Raw genomic sequence first — 14,505 nt, forward strand, 5'->3', positions numbered from 1 at the left:
GGATAACACCTATGTACACTACAGGAACAAAATGTACAAGTGACTTCAAGATGACAGTCCATAGAAACAAAGTTCCTGTTTGTGTCTCTACAACTTGTGCTGTCCCAACATCACCGACATACGCTCCCCATTGCCACTGTCCCCATTAACACCCTCCTTTTTCTGGATTCAGGTGCAGGACCCCTAAATTTCCAAGAAAAAAAAAAGTCTCGTTGAACTCTCGCTCCCCCAGCTCTTCCTACAGCGGGGCTGTAAACATTTCAGTGAAAGAGGAGGCGCTTCTGCGGCTGCCGCAGTCTCTCCTACTCCCCTTACTCCCTCCCCCCCCCCCCCCCCCCGTTCTCTCTACAAAGTGCAAGAGTTCAGGATTGCGCCGTACTTCTGGGTCATATCGTCATGTTGACACGGTCGTGGCAGAGATAAGGTTGTTTTTGAGTGTGCAGGGGCGCGCGCGCGCGCTTTAACAGGGAGAGAATGAGAGGACACGTGCAGAACGAACGTCGGTACAAAATGTTCCCATGTCCACGTGTGGCAGTGTGAGCGAGCTCAGCACTGCGGGCCCCGCTTCCTTGAGTGAACAGACTCCTTTACCACCAACACACACACACTTAGGGCTTACACATGCACACGCGACCACACCAGCACACCCACAGGCGGAAGGACTGGAATTCCCAGTCCATCCATCAAGATAGACTGCATATGTCCAAAGCAATCAAAATACACTGTACAGTGAAGAACCCTCACTCTTGACACATTAATGAAATTGCATGAAACACATAAATAAAAAAAAACATACAATGTAGTCCAGAGTTACTTACTTCATGGCTACCTTAAAGTGATACTGCAGGATTTTTGCAGTTTGGTTCTGTTGGAAGGTTCTGCAGGGCTGACCAAAGATCTTATGGGACCTTAAAGCTGCAGTATGTAACTTTTGTAAAAAAAAAAAAAAAAAGCTTTTATTTAGTTATTTGTTAAAAGTGTCACTATGTTGTGACATTATAGTACGAGACAGATAATCTGTGGGGGGAAAAAAACCCCAAAACAATCAAGCTCTCCTGCCTTTTCCCAGTGCAGGAATACAGGCTTGGTCAGTGGCAATCAATCAGAGCCGGGAGGAGGGTCATGTACTGTCAATCACTCTTGTGTATGCCCTGCTCACACCCACCCCCTTGCTTTCTGTTATCCTACAGCTTCTTCCAGACAGCAGACCCTGTCATAGTAGCTCAGGCTGGTTAGCATGGCTCCCGACGACAGCGGATAGCACTGGGCGGCATGCACATGGGCAACAGAACAAAAGATTAAACTTGTAGCATGAGATTATAACAATGTTAATACAACAATATATAAATACTGATTAACTCTCTTGACATTTTTATTCAGCATAAGCCCAAATTAATTAGTCTTGAGTGATAAACTTAGCTCAAGTTAAGTTTATCACTCAATTTGAGTGATTTTGTCACTCAAATTGAGTGATGAACTCAAGTTTATCACTCAAGTTGATAAACCTGAGTGATAAACTCAACTTCAATTAAGTTTATCACTCAACTTGAGTGATAGTTGTCTGAAAGAGGCCATGAGCAAAATTGATTTGAACCATAAAACTAATTATAGTCTGAGGTTTATGCTAATACTTTATGAGCCCTTAAAAAAATGTCACATTTGCAATGCGCGTTTATGAGCTCATAAGCAGGCGATTTATGCTGCATTGGATTTATCTCGGAAGTTGAAGCTCAAATCTGAGGATGACGTCAAGCCGGTAGAGCACGTTCTAGTTAGTTGCAAGTTGAAGAACCAGTGCAGTTTTCTATTTGTTGCGATCTACAATTAGAAACACACACACACACACACACACACACACACACACCCCACCCCCCACACACACACAAAAAGAGTGAATTTCCCTGTGTTTTCTGCATTCAAACAAAGAAGCAACATCTTCCCTAATAGTTATTATGCAGTGTGTATCACTGGTTGAAGAAGATACAAACTGTCAGAACTGCTAATGAAATTGTTTATACTTGCACTTTGATACATGTTGTATATGCAGACGCTGTGTTGGATACCAAACTTAGGGCTCCGCAGAATCCTAAAAGGTTCCCAGTTGACATTCACAAGAAGAAATAACTTCCCAGTGCAAATGTAACTACAGTTTAAAACTTCACAAAATAGCAAATAGTGCCACTATGTTTTGAAATTGTCCCAAGACAGTGAAAGTCTCCTGTGGTTTTGACTAATTGTTAATTTCAGACTAATCTGGATTTACACCAAATAGAAATACCAAAGTCTTTATCTGCTGCATGTCAGATATTAGCATTCAGCTGCTTTGAATTAATGCATCTACTTTTTACTCGTATTGTCATTTAGTTCAATTTCATTCGGTTTAAAAGAAAATAAATGCAAAAGACAATTAAGTTGTGCAACTTTACTGTGAAAAAAGAAATCATTGAAATAATACATATGACATTTTTTCCCCTTTTACTAAAGCTTGTCTTCTTGAAGGGTAATACAGCAGCTCATGTTTGAAATATGACAGCCATCCACTCATCTGGATGAGAGCCAATGAGTACAGGCTTCGACACATCTGGGGACAAATGGACATGATATTAAAATGCTCGTTATTTTTGTCAATTTCTGAATTTCTGGTTGAACACAATTTCAAGAATTAAAACAGACACGCACTACTCGGATACCAATCTATAACTGTTTATTTAACAATGCATGCCAGACAGGATCCTAGTCACATTGAAGAGTACAGATTTGTATTTGCATCCAAATACGCACTACTTTTATTTCATATGGTAGTTTCTTTCCGTCTTTCTCTCGGTCGACGTCACAAGTCATCTGTGTACAAGCTGAGTGGAAGAACTGCATGCATTCAAAGGACATAAACTTAAGTGTGACCAATAGGTGGGATACACTACGTCCCTTTTAGTTTAACATCAGCCATTATTGCAGAAGTTTGTGCGTGTAAAAACTCTCCTTCAGCTCACTTGTCAACAGATTTCATAAAAAGGTGAATTAAAGGAACAATCTGTTGATTATCAATAAATGCTCATCTTTCCCATACACCATGTGATATTATAGCATTAGAAAATATTTTTAAAATACTGTACACTTAGACTATATGGAGGGTTGTATCATCCTGGCATGCCTCCCTGTTGGTGTTGTATTCTAAATGTCTGGTTTCACACGTGAGGAAGTCACATTCACATCTCCTGTTGTAACAACTCCGTCCACAACAGCCGTGTAGATGTATAAATCATACCAGTTGTTTCTACAAGCCCAAAACAAATCTGACATCTGATAGTCTTTGCAGTGGGGATAAACAGATCACAAAAAAATAATAATAATAATAATATATATATATTGCAACAGGCCAAAAGGGGAGGGCCTAGGTCAAACACAGTCATTTGTTTTCATACTTTTTCAGTTGAGCTGAACTGTTCAACCTTAGCGCCTTTAATCCCCTGTCTGTCACATCTCAGTAGACAATAGGTCAAAGAGAACGCAACTTAGTCTGTCTCCATTTGGTTTGACAGTTTGGTTTGGTTCAAAATGGAAGCAGCAACTGTGCATGACCAAAGCCTACTCAATGTCAGCACTGTAGGGAAAAAAAAGGAAATAAAAGAGAGACAAAAAAGTCCCGCCCTTTTGCTTTTACTATCAGCAATTTAGACTTCCGGAGGTGAGCAAGATGAGCCAGTATGAAGACATTCATTCATATGCTATTGCTATCTTTTAAGACAAAACACAATATATATATATATATATATATATATATATATATATATATATATATATATATATATATATATATATATATATATATATATATATATATACATATATATATATATATATATATACACACACACACACACACACACACACTAAAATCACCCAAATTCTGGGTTAGACTCATAAAGCACAGTGATTAAATTGGATGCCTTCAGCTCTAAACAAACTGATCTGTGTCTTTCTTTTCTTTCCGTTATTCCACTGTAACGCAGTGAAAGACTTTATTACTTGCATCACTGGGGTAATATTGTCCCTGAGCACTGACCTAAAGTCATCCTTTCATATCCACAATGCAACCCACACATCTGTCGAAGAAGCTGCAAATCTGAGCTTGTGTCAAACAGAGTACGACTCTAGTTCTGTTCGATTTCTATGGTTGATACTGACCTTGCAATGGCACTGCAAACCTTAAGTTTATATTACGAACAATACAGATGCACCTTAGCTTATTAGAAAGTGATTTTGAAGAAGTTATTTTTTTTTTATTAATTTAACTTAAAATGCTATAGAAGGTAATAGAAACTTTGATTTGCTGCATCCAGCAAATAGGAAGCTCACGGCCCCTTTCTCAAAAAAAATCAAAATGTTACATAGCCCCAATAAAAAATAAAATAAAAAAGATTTGAAATTTAGAAATGGTATGTCATGGCCTGTCACAGCTCATGGGGAAGACTACTGACTTGGCAGTTGTCCAGGAGACAGTTATTGGCCGTTCTAAAAAGAGGTTGAGCCATGAAAGGAGCTGGCTACTCTCCAAGGGCTGCGTCCAAACATATTAATGATGATGAGTGGAAGGAAAACAATTGTTAGAAAGGCGTACAAACTTTAGCGATAACCACAGCAGTGTGAGGATTATGAACTCCTTCATCTTCTTGACAATGATCCATAGACTCTCTATGGTGTTTAGGTCAGGGAGTGGGGAATCCAGCACAGTGACGTTAGAGCCAATAAAGCAGGCACTGGTACTTTTGGAAGTGTGGGAAGGTGCCAAATACTGGAATACTTTTGTGCTGGAAAACAAAATAAATATCTCCATAAATGTCATCAACCGAGGGAAATGCTCTAAATGTTCCTGGTAAGTAACTGTGGTGACTTTGCAACTGGAGTTGGACAGCGGAGCAACATGATGACATGGCTCTTCAACTCATCGTTGACTGTGGAAACGTCCGTGTTCCTTGATAAAATCAAATGTAAAGTTTTTTTTTTTTTTAAAAAGGGTAATATTTCATTGTTTAATATGTTAAGTGAGAAAAGAGCCACTTGAGGCTCTATTTCTGCAGGTTGCAGACCTTTGGTCTACCAGATGAAAATTAAACTATCTTAATATGACTGAAGCTAAGTGCAACAATTAAATTTTTAAGTCATTGTTAATGTAAAACTGTGACAATAAAAAAAAAAAAAAAAAAAGGGCCAGGCCAGTTTTACAGTGGCACCTGTCTAGAATCTTAGCCTGTGTGAGACGTTTCTGATGCGTTCTCATTCAGGAGTCGGTAAGTCCTGGTATGTGGTGGTTCATGAAGCCTCTACTTCATGAACCATCAGTAGAAGTTTCTACTTCTACCACACCTTTTCCTTCAGTGTAGCATGTCACTAATATGCTTGGACTCAGTCCTTTGCACCCAGTCAGCTTCTTCAGCACTGACCCTTTTTGGCTTTCACCTGCTTACAGATAACATTAGACAACTGTCGAGTTTCAAATAGAAGCTTGTTGACCATAGTATGGTCGTAATATAACATTTGTTATAATTTTTGTAGCGTTCATGTTCATTATTCAGCTTTTTCGAGAAACAAATTTTTGGTACTTTGTTAGCTATAAGCTACAATCATCAAACTTAGCCACTTGAAATATATCTCTGTGTGCAATGAAACTATAGAATAAATGAGTTTTACAACTGAATTAAATTACTGACATGTTTTTAATGCTACACTCTAACACATGCAGATGCACCTGGAGGCTGAAGGGACATTTCGCTGAGGTTTTCCTTAAATAAATGTTTGGCCACATCTGGTTTTGCGGATGAAAAGCACTGCGGCTGCTTAATGTCTTTTAAACATCATCGACAACTGGAAATGTTTAACAGTCTAGAAGATTTTTGATTGAAAGATGGGGTGAGTGATGCAGGCAAATCAGGTCAGTCAACTAAAGCTAGACAGAAGAGTTTCCAGCAACAGCAGCAGCGCCGGCCGAGTGGAGCAGCTCAGTCGTCATGATCACGTCTCACTGTCACATGCAAACAGATTCATTTACTCTCTTAATCCACAAAGCCATTGTGCTAAAGACATCTCACATGATTTTTGGTGTATTTAAATAAATTATAAAACCATACAAGCAATGATGTAATCTCGCAATAACAACAATTCCTCCAGTATGTACAGTAGATGGGAAAGGGAACAACAAAAATCTATGAATAAATCATTACTGATAGTTGACCCCTACATGAGAGAGAGAGAGAAAAAAAAAGACAAAAAATGAGACACATCACAGAGTCTTGAATCACGTGAATCCCAACATACTCCATCCATGCCCGAAAGGCACCCTAAGTTTGGTATACTGGCAACTGTGTATTGCCATATCAACGTTAGAAAAATCTCATAAGTCGGTTGATAAAACACACAATAAAAACTACTTTAAATACTTTAAATATAATTGAAATGTACAGTATTTGAGACTAATCTATATTTAATAAATATTTTACATCATCATTTAGTGCATGTAGGTGGTCATCCTTTATCATATTTAAAAGCTTAATTAGAAAATACTTAAAATTTGACAAAAATATCACTGAAAACATATAAATATCATTTTGTAATTCAAACAGGCATTTACTGTAATCGTCGCTAATGAGCAAGAAAAATAGTTATAAATAGAATCATCATCTTAAAATAAACACAACATGATCCAACTGAATTGAAATGGTGAGAGAGTGTTTATAAACGTCAAGCTCAAGATAGATTTGAATAGTCTCACCTTTATTATCGTTGCAAATCTGTAGGAGATAGGCGTGTTTCTCCCCACCTACTTTTTCCCCACCAGAATAAAAATTAGAAATGTAAAAACATGAATCTGGCCGTCATCGTTTGATGATCTGCTTCCTTCATGTGATCTAAGATGCACACCTTTGTTAAATCTCACCAAAAGTGCATATACTCAATAGCTTATTTTCAAGCTTTTTTAAGAAGTAAATTAATAAATTAGTGCTTTAAAAAAAAAAAAAAAAGCAATTCTTGTGACCTGTACATAGTTAATATTTAGGCGTGTCGTCCATCAGCTGCTTCCTTTTTTAGTCTCTTTTAGGTGGTGTGCTTTGACTTTCACTGAAAAAAAAGAATACAACAAATGGGAATATTGGAAAAGATGAAGGACGGATCTATTAGATGAAGCTGGATAGAAAAATAATACCACTGCCAAAATCTGAAGGATGGCTAAAAACAACAGATCTACGATTAACTAAGTGAGGAGATTTTTTTTTTTTTTTGGTGTAAGTTACAGGCAAAAGAAGAAAAGTTCAAACCGGGTTCGTTTCAAGCCAAGGCTGGGTCGTAGGTTTATAGCGCCCTCTTATCCTCATCTTTTGCAATTGCACTTGTTAGAGCTCTGGGGGACAGGATTGAAAAGGTTTCAGACAAAAAGTTGTGTGTCTATGTAGACTCACTATGCACACTTTGATGAATAACCAGTGATCAAAGCACAAGCTTAGAGGTATCAGGAAGTTTTCGTAAATCTGTAACAACCCACTTCATTGCACCCTACAGATAAGGGATTGTTTTAATTCAGAAATAATGATTTGTCAATTTATCTTGAGGATCATTTTGAATTCAATAATAATTTTAAGACTGAATCATATTTTGACTACTTTAATGGTTGCATGTGTAAACATTGGCTACTGATAAATTACAGCAGGGAAAGTAGGTTTGTCAACATTTTTCTTAGTAAATGTATTTCTAAAGGGGCCAATGATGTGAAATTTACTTTAAATATCTGGGCTAACCCAAATAATCAAACGAGTCCATAAATTTAATTATGTGTAATAAAGTGGACTAGAACAGAGTATCATCACTGAAACAAAATGTGGTGGATTTTACTATGAAACCAGCTGGCTTCTAGAAACTCATCATGTTCCTCATCAGTGCAAATAATATCAGCAGGTTTAGCTCTAATATATGGCCATTAAAAATATTTCTCATTATTGACATGCTGCATAATCACCACAATGGGTAAAATGCAAAGAACTTTCTTGATGCCTTAAAAAATTATTGTTGCAAAACATAGTTAAGCTTTAAGTAATTGACTTCTTTGAGCTTATCATGTTATAATGTTATTGCCTCATCAAAGGCAATAACATTATGTTCAGCAACATTTCAGAAGTACCTGAACGTGTTGCTTTGATTCTTTCATGCATTAATCTCCCCTGGCAGCCATTAGGGGGCGCCCAAACTCTCCGTGGTGCCCTTTCCATGCAGTTAATCTTGGAGTTGCAGTACCCAAGATGAGCTTCCACCTCACAGAGCATCCATCTCCCACTAAGCTCCTTCAGACTAGCGCCAGCAGCAATTAGCAAACACCTGATGGAACTGCGCATCTGCTGAGCTCATCATGCAAACTACTTTTCAGTGCAAAGCTCCGAAGAACCTTGTTAAAGGCCTAATGAAGAAACATTGTTGAGATGAGGTGCTGAAGGCGGAGTGTCCGAAAGAACAGGAGCATTTAAAGAGACAGAGGCCCAATTTCACGATGCTAAAATGTGAAGTCAAATTTCATTTAAGTCTAGTTTGTATATATCATTTTTTTAGAACAACTGAAGAAAACATAGTTACTTGATTGTTCTATAAACTGGCGCTTTGTGCCTGAAAAATACACAACACAGTCCCTTTAAAGATGGTTGGAGAAATCTACCAAAACATTATTGACAAGAACCTGATGATCATTCAAGGGTTGATTTCTCAGCGAGGTACGGTCACAATAAAATAAAGCAAACCGAGTTCATAAAAGAGGACGGACGCAGAAACTGATCAGACTTCAGCAATGCATGAAGCTAGTTTCTCCAGAAGGACTGCCTCTTGAAGCTTCATTTAGCAACAAAGATTTTCTGCTGAGGCGTTGTTAACTTCAGTAAGTGCTTTCAGTACTCAATTCTTCTGCCTTTCCACTTTACAACACAATTTAATTTATGGGTGCACTTTGTTCAAAATTCATGGGTTACTTGGGTTGTTTAGAGCGACAGAAGTATCGAGATGTTCAGTTCTCATTTTCTCTGCTGTAGATTGTCAGCTTTTAAACCTGCCAGTGTTTGAGTGTCACGATGAGTGAGGAAGGCTTTAAAGTGGAACCTTTGCAGCAATTGTGCTGATGAAAAACTACAAAATGAGTTGACTATCTCTTTCCTTGTCCCTTGTCTTTGTCTCTCGGATGTAACAGTGCCTACCACACACTACAGGTAGGATTAACAGTAGACCTTTTCTTTCTAGGGTGGTTGATATGTGTTGTAAAACAGTGACCAATGTCTACTTGATGTAAATTAGGTTGGTGGAAGACCTACAAGACAAATATAACTTCCATTTTCATGGCACCCAATTGTAAGTTACATTGCTACAAAAGGTATCAGCTAGTCTAAATTCATAGCTCTTTCTTTTAAGTGATGTACATAGACCTTCTGAGTCTTCTGCCCTTTTACCATTCTCCGCTCAGGATAAAACTGCCGTTCAATGCTGATCACACCTAAACTTTTCCAAACCTAAAATGCAAGTGAATAAAGTATAGATATGTTCCAAATCAGCATCTATGTGCAATTTCATCCTGCTGTTACTTGGCCCTTTTCAGTTCTCACCCAGCCCCTAACAATGTGTGAGGGCGCCAGTGGGCCCTTGTCACGTGTAGTTTTGTCTATCGAAGCTGCGGAAGGCTGATGGAGTTGCCAGCTTCCTTATAGACAGACTGTCAGTTTTGGCCGCGTCGGGTCTCGCTCCGGACTTGCTCCTGAGGAAAGGGTATCTGTGCCCCGCAAGACCCCGTCCCCCAGGCCCAGATCCCCTGTCTGCTCCCAAACCCGGTCCCCTCTCCATCCTCTCGCTCACTGACAGGCTCTTCCGATGCGGAGGAGCCAGAGTGAGTGAAGGATGGGAGTCATCTGAGGAGCAGCTGTTCGCTCGCTCCAGCCTGGAGAGGGTGGAGCAGAGAGGAGCTCCGCTGGGCCCGCCGAGGCCCGTAATGCGAGGAGCGTCGGAGGCTGGAATCAGGTCCTCGGGGTCCTCGGGGTCGGACTCTGTGTGACTTAGCTCTGCCTCTCTCTCCGGGTGAGAGGAACTAATGTCTGACGGCTTATCAAAGGTGAATGAGGTGGATCCTCCTGGCGAGTGTGAGCATTCTGCAGGAGTGTATGGAGATGATACGCAGCGGGTGTCGATGCAGTCGGTGATGCTGGTGTATTCTGCGGCCTTCACCTGGACTCCTGCCCCTAGCCCACCGTAACAGCCTCTCGGCGTGAACATGAGGCTGTGGGACTTGACCAGAGGAGGTTCGTCGAGGAACGCCGTGCCTGCCGTGGAGAGGTAGCGACTGCTCTTGGAGCGCTCGAGCAGCCCTGCTGAGGGAGGTGGAGACGGCTCCGTATCCCAAGGAGGTAGGGTGGTGTCTGGTAAGAGGCTTGCTGAGCACAACGACAAATCAGCGGCCGCGCTGTCGTCATACATGGCTCCAGTCGTTACGCTGCTGCCTGCGGCGCCCTCCGAGTGCCTGTCGCCCAAGCCGCTAGTAGCCGTGCTGCTGAAGTCACGGCCTCCTGGCAGCACCGTCTCCATGATATCTGACTGCAGTGAGGAGTCTCTCTGGAGGGGTGGGACCACGCGGAGGGGATCAAGAAAGACCTCGGCTGGCCCCACCTCCTCAGATGTCGAGACATAGATATCAATGCACGATGATGGACGGTGCTGCTGGGAAACCGACAGCGTCGCCAGTGGGAGGGGCTTAGACTCCTTGGTGGCGGCGGCTGAAGACACAGATTGCGAGCTATTAGCTCTGTGGAGGCTGAGCGAGCGCTCCTTGAAGAAGCTTTCAGCTCGCTCAGCCCCACTTGCACGTTCGACAGCACGTCCACCCCCAACGTAAAAAGAGTGACTCCTTGCCCGAGCAGTGATGCCAGTGGGAGAGGGAGGGGACATGGAGCCCTCAGCTGCTCCCTCCAATGCCTCCTGAAGGCGGTAGGCATTCCCCTCTGTGCTGTTAAAGCTGCTTTGGCGGAGGATGTATGCAGAGTCCGGGCACTCAGCTTGGCGGAGTATGTACGCCGAGTCTGTGCAGTCGGACGAGGTCCGGGAGCGAGCTTTGTTGACCTCCACGCGCTCAACGCCCGTCACGCGCTCCAGAGCCACAGCGATCCGCCCAATTAGGTCCTCCATCTGGGCCAGCCGAATATCCACAGTCTGCAGCGATGCTTTCATGAAGTGTTCCCTCTCATTGACCTCTTCCAAACGCATAGCCATGTTCTCCACCCTGATGAAAAGGAGAAAAATTCAACGACTGCGTGGCATGATAGGTATACAGTTCATTGAAATATAAAAACTTTAACAAACAGCAGTTTAATATTTGTACTGGTTTGTACGATTTTGTATTTACTCCCGTTTCTCTTAATTGGGGGGATTAATTTATTCTTTCTAGTAACGTCTAGTAATGTTTTGAGCTCATTTCTTTAAAAAAAAAAAGAAAAACCCAGAACAACCAAATGATAGCAAATTCAATATGCCTGTCATGTGGAAGCTACCGTTTAATTACAGATGCTCTGAGAAAGCTGCATAGAGCTTTAATACGGCACAGCTGAAAACTGACCAACACACAGTTCAAAATGACAAGCCAGGAATGAAGAGTATTGATAATGGAGAGTATTGATAAGGAAATGATGGAGGAGTGATAAAAAGAAAGCCATTGTTAGAATTAAACATGTTGAGAAAAGCTACTGTGGTGAAACTAAAAGAAAATTACCACTTTAAATCAGCATGTAAAGCACAATGTTTGGCATTTCTGGTCAGAGTTTATGGGACGATGGATGGAGCTTAAAGACAGTCCACTAATGGAAGAAAATCTGTTAGAGGTTGCAATAGTCTTGAGACTGGGGCAGAGGTTCACCTTCCAGCAGAAAAATGACTCTAAAAGTACAATCAGAGCTCCATTAGAATGTTTAATGGTCTAGTCAAAGTCCAGCCCTAAATCTACTTGAGGGCTCATGGTGTAAGTACATAATTTCTTTCCATGGAGGATCTCTATACAATACGACTGAACCAGTGCCTTTATGTAAACACTGTAGGGCAAAAAAATCAGTCTGTAGACGTGGAAAGCAGGCAAAGCCAAACCCCCAAAATGACTTCCAGCTAAACTTGAGGGGAAATATAAAAATGCATTCCACTCTTTTCAGATTTTTTTTGAACAGCTTTTGAAATCAGGCATCTTGTTTTTCTTCAACTTCAAATTAAAGAAGTTAATGTCTGACGGTCTATCAGATAAAATCCAAAGTAAACACGTTACATTTTGTGGCTGCAATGTAACACGTTGAAAGAAAATCCAATAGTAGCAAATATTTCTGCGACGCACAGTAGATTATTTCTGTGAGTTCTTATCTGACCTTTCAGACGTGACTCTGATCCGTTCGTCATTTGATGAGTGGAATCTGTCGTCTTTCTCTCTGAAGTACTCTTCTATGCATTGCTCCTCAAAGTCATGAACTTTCTTCAGCTCATCCTCAGTGATGAATAGCTCTGTGAAATAAAAAACAAACAACAACAACAAAAGGGAACAATGTAAATTTCATACTAGTACCAAAACACCAACAGGATAGGTATGAAATGATGAAAAAACGAGTTTAAAACAAATTACAAATTTGAATGCTGAACACTCTGCTGTTTACACTCAGTTTTAAGACTTGGTTTAATGTTCATCTTCCACTCACTCAATCCATAGTCCCTCTCGTCGTCGTCATGCTTGCGCCAGCGGCAGCATAGATGCTTTAGGACCATTGTTATGTGGCTGAAGATGATGAGGGGTGGAGGAAGGACCGGCCGCTCGTGGAATGTCATGATTAGCTGGTAGCGCTGGAACTTCCACACCTGGTTTGAGATTGACTTTACCTCAAAAAATGTGTTGCTGCGAATAACGAAACACAAACAAAAGATTAGCCATGACCGGTTTACAGATGTGACAATAATCTGTCGTCAAAGATGCTGCATTTAATGTTGACCAGCACATAAACTAGCATAAACTTGACCATTTACAGTTTGGGTGACATAACAGTCTGGGCTTTTTTTTAAAGATGGGATGCCTATAAAACACACATACAGTATTTTGATTCAAGAATCGACATGTGTTTCCTTATCTATGACTTGATTTAAGGTTTTAAAGGTCAAAATATATGCAGAACATAATTGCTAGAAGTCTTCAAAATGTTTTGGACATAGTTCTTGGAAGATATTTAAGCTTTCCTCCTCACCTCTACAGTGAGTTTTCCAGCACCAACCACAACATTTCATGTTTCAATCTGAGGCTTTAGCAAGATTATTACAGAATCAGACATAGTTCTGCTGAAAACCCAGTTGTTTTTGATTTTAGATAAAGTTAAAGATGTTTTGAGCTCCTTCTTTCATAACTGTATTTCGCTTGTACAGTGCACCAGTACAATGGAGCAACTATCATAAAGTGTCCCTGGTTTAAAAAGACTCAAAAATGACTTCTTCAATTATACTTTTTCTTATTGTGTGCAAACAGCTTATACGGATACAAATACTTTTACATGGTACAGTAGTAAAAATCAAAGGTTTACATACTTAAACACTGCTATGAGTAGGTTGACAAGCAGTATGTTGGCCACCAGCAGGTAGCAAGCCATGATCGCAGGTACAATCCAAGCACCAGTCTTACATGGCGGCAGGGTCACCACCACCCCGTCCTCTGTGGTTATATTCTGGCCGCAGGGAGCTGCACAGTGCCACAAAATGAACAAACACACACTTTGATACAAGGCAAATTAAAAAAATATATATATACATAGATTTTCATTGATCCATCTTTTCATGGATATCTTGGATGCATGTTTGATAAAAAAAAAAATAAATAATAATACATGCAGACGCATAAATTAAACCAAAAATAAAAATGAAATCAAAAGTTAAGATGCATATTAAAGAAAATAATGCCCTAGCATATATTACACTCTAATGAGTGGAAACAGCAAAATTAAAGACAAGCAGGTCTAAAGTATCAAACAAAGTACATACAGATACTCTGCAAACAAACAAGAAGCATACTTTATTTTCATGCTTCTTTTATTGAGAAAGGAATTGGAAAGAGCAAATATCATAATGGCAAGGGCTCATGTACGGAAATGGAAAAATAAAAATAAAAATCCACAGAACAACACATTTATCATGTGTTGTCCCCGTTTTTGTTTTCAATATATTTAAACGTACGTTTAAAATATATTGCCACATGTGAGAGCCATAACTTCATTCCACAATGGTTGATTGCTCTGAGATCTATCTGACATGTATTTAGGAAACAATGTATGTTTTTCCATCCATGATGGTTCAGTTGCTGTGGCTGATCTAGGGAACATTCAGCATTTGTCCTTGGTTTGTTTGCCTTGGAGATTCAGTGTGGTCATGCTCGTCATTTCTCGGTGCTCAATTTCTTCACACAATGTAGCCCAAAGACAGAGAACTGAAGTAATT

The 14,505-nt window shown here is 40.2% G+C and overlaps 1 protein-coding gene across 3 annotated transcripts in view; it reads right to left on the reverse strand.

Annotated features, from left to right (window-relative positions):
• Window positions 1–9,373: 9,373 nt before the first annotated feature.
• The window catches only part of trpm3 (transient receptor potential cation channel, subfamily M, member 3), a 138,630-nt gene continuing 133,498 nt past the window's right edge, over window positions 9,374–14,505 (reverse strand). For all 3 annotated transcript variants that reach the window (XM_015004044.2, XM_015004042.2, XM_015004049.2), the window contains 4 exons: window positions 13,603–13,753; window positions 12,732–12,925; window positions 12,408–12,540; window positions 9,374–11,284 (listed from right to left, as the gene is read on the reverse strand). In XM_015004044.2, coding sequence (XP_014859530.2) covers window positions 9,664–11,284; window positions 12,408–12,540; window positions 12,732–12,925; window positions 13,603–13,753 — 2,099 coding nt within the window. In that variant the 3' untranslated portion in view covers window positions 9,374–9,663. The remainder of the gene's footprint in view (window positions 11,285–12,407; window positions 12,541–12,731; window positions 12,926–13,602; window positions 13,754–14,505) is intronic.

Source organism: Poecilia mexicana, unplaced genomic scaffold, assembly GCF_051168715.1.
Source record: "Poecilia mexicana isolate PSO_F unplaced genomic scaffold, ASM5116871v1 scaffold_9, whole genome shotgun sequence".
Classification (NCBI taxonomy): domain Eukaryota; kingdom Metazoa; phylum Chordata; class Actinopteri; order Cyprinodontiformes; family Poeciliidae; genus Poecilia; species Poecilia mexicana.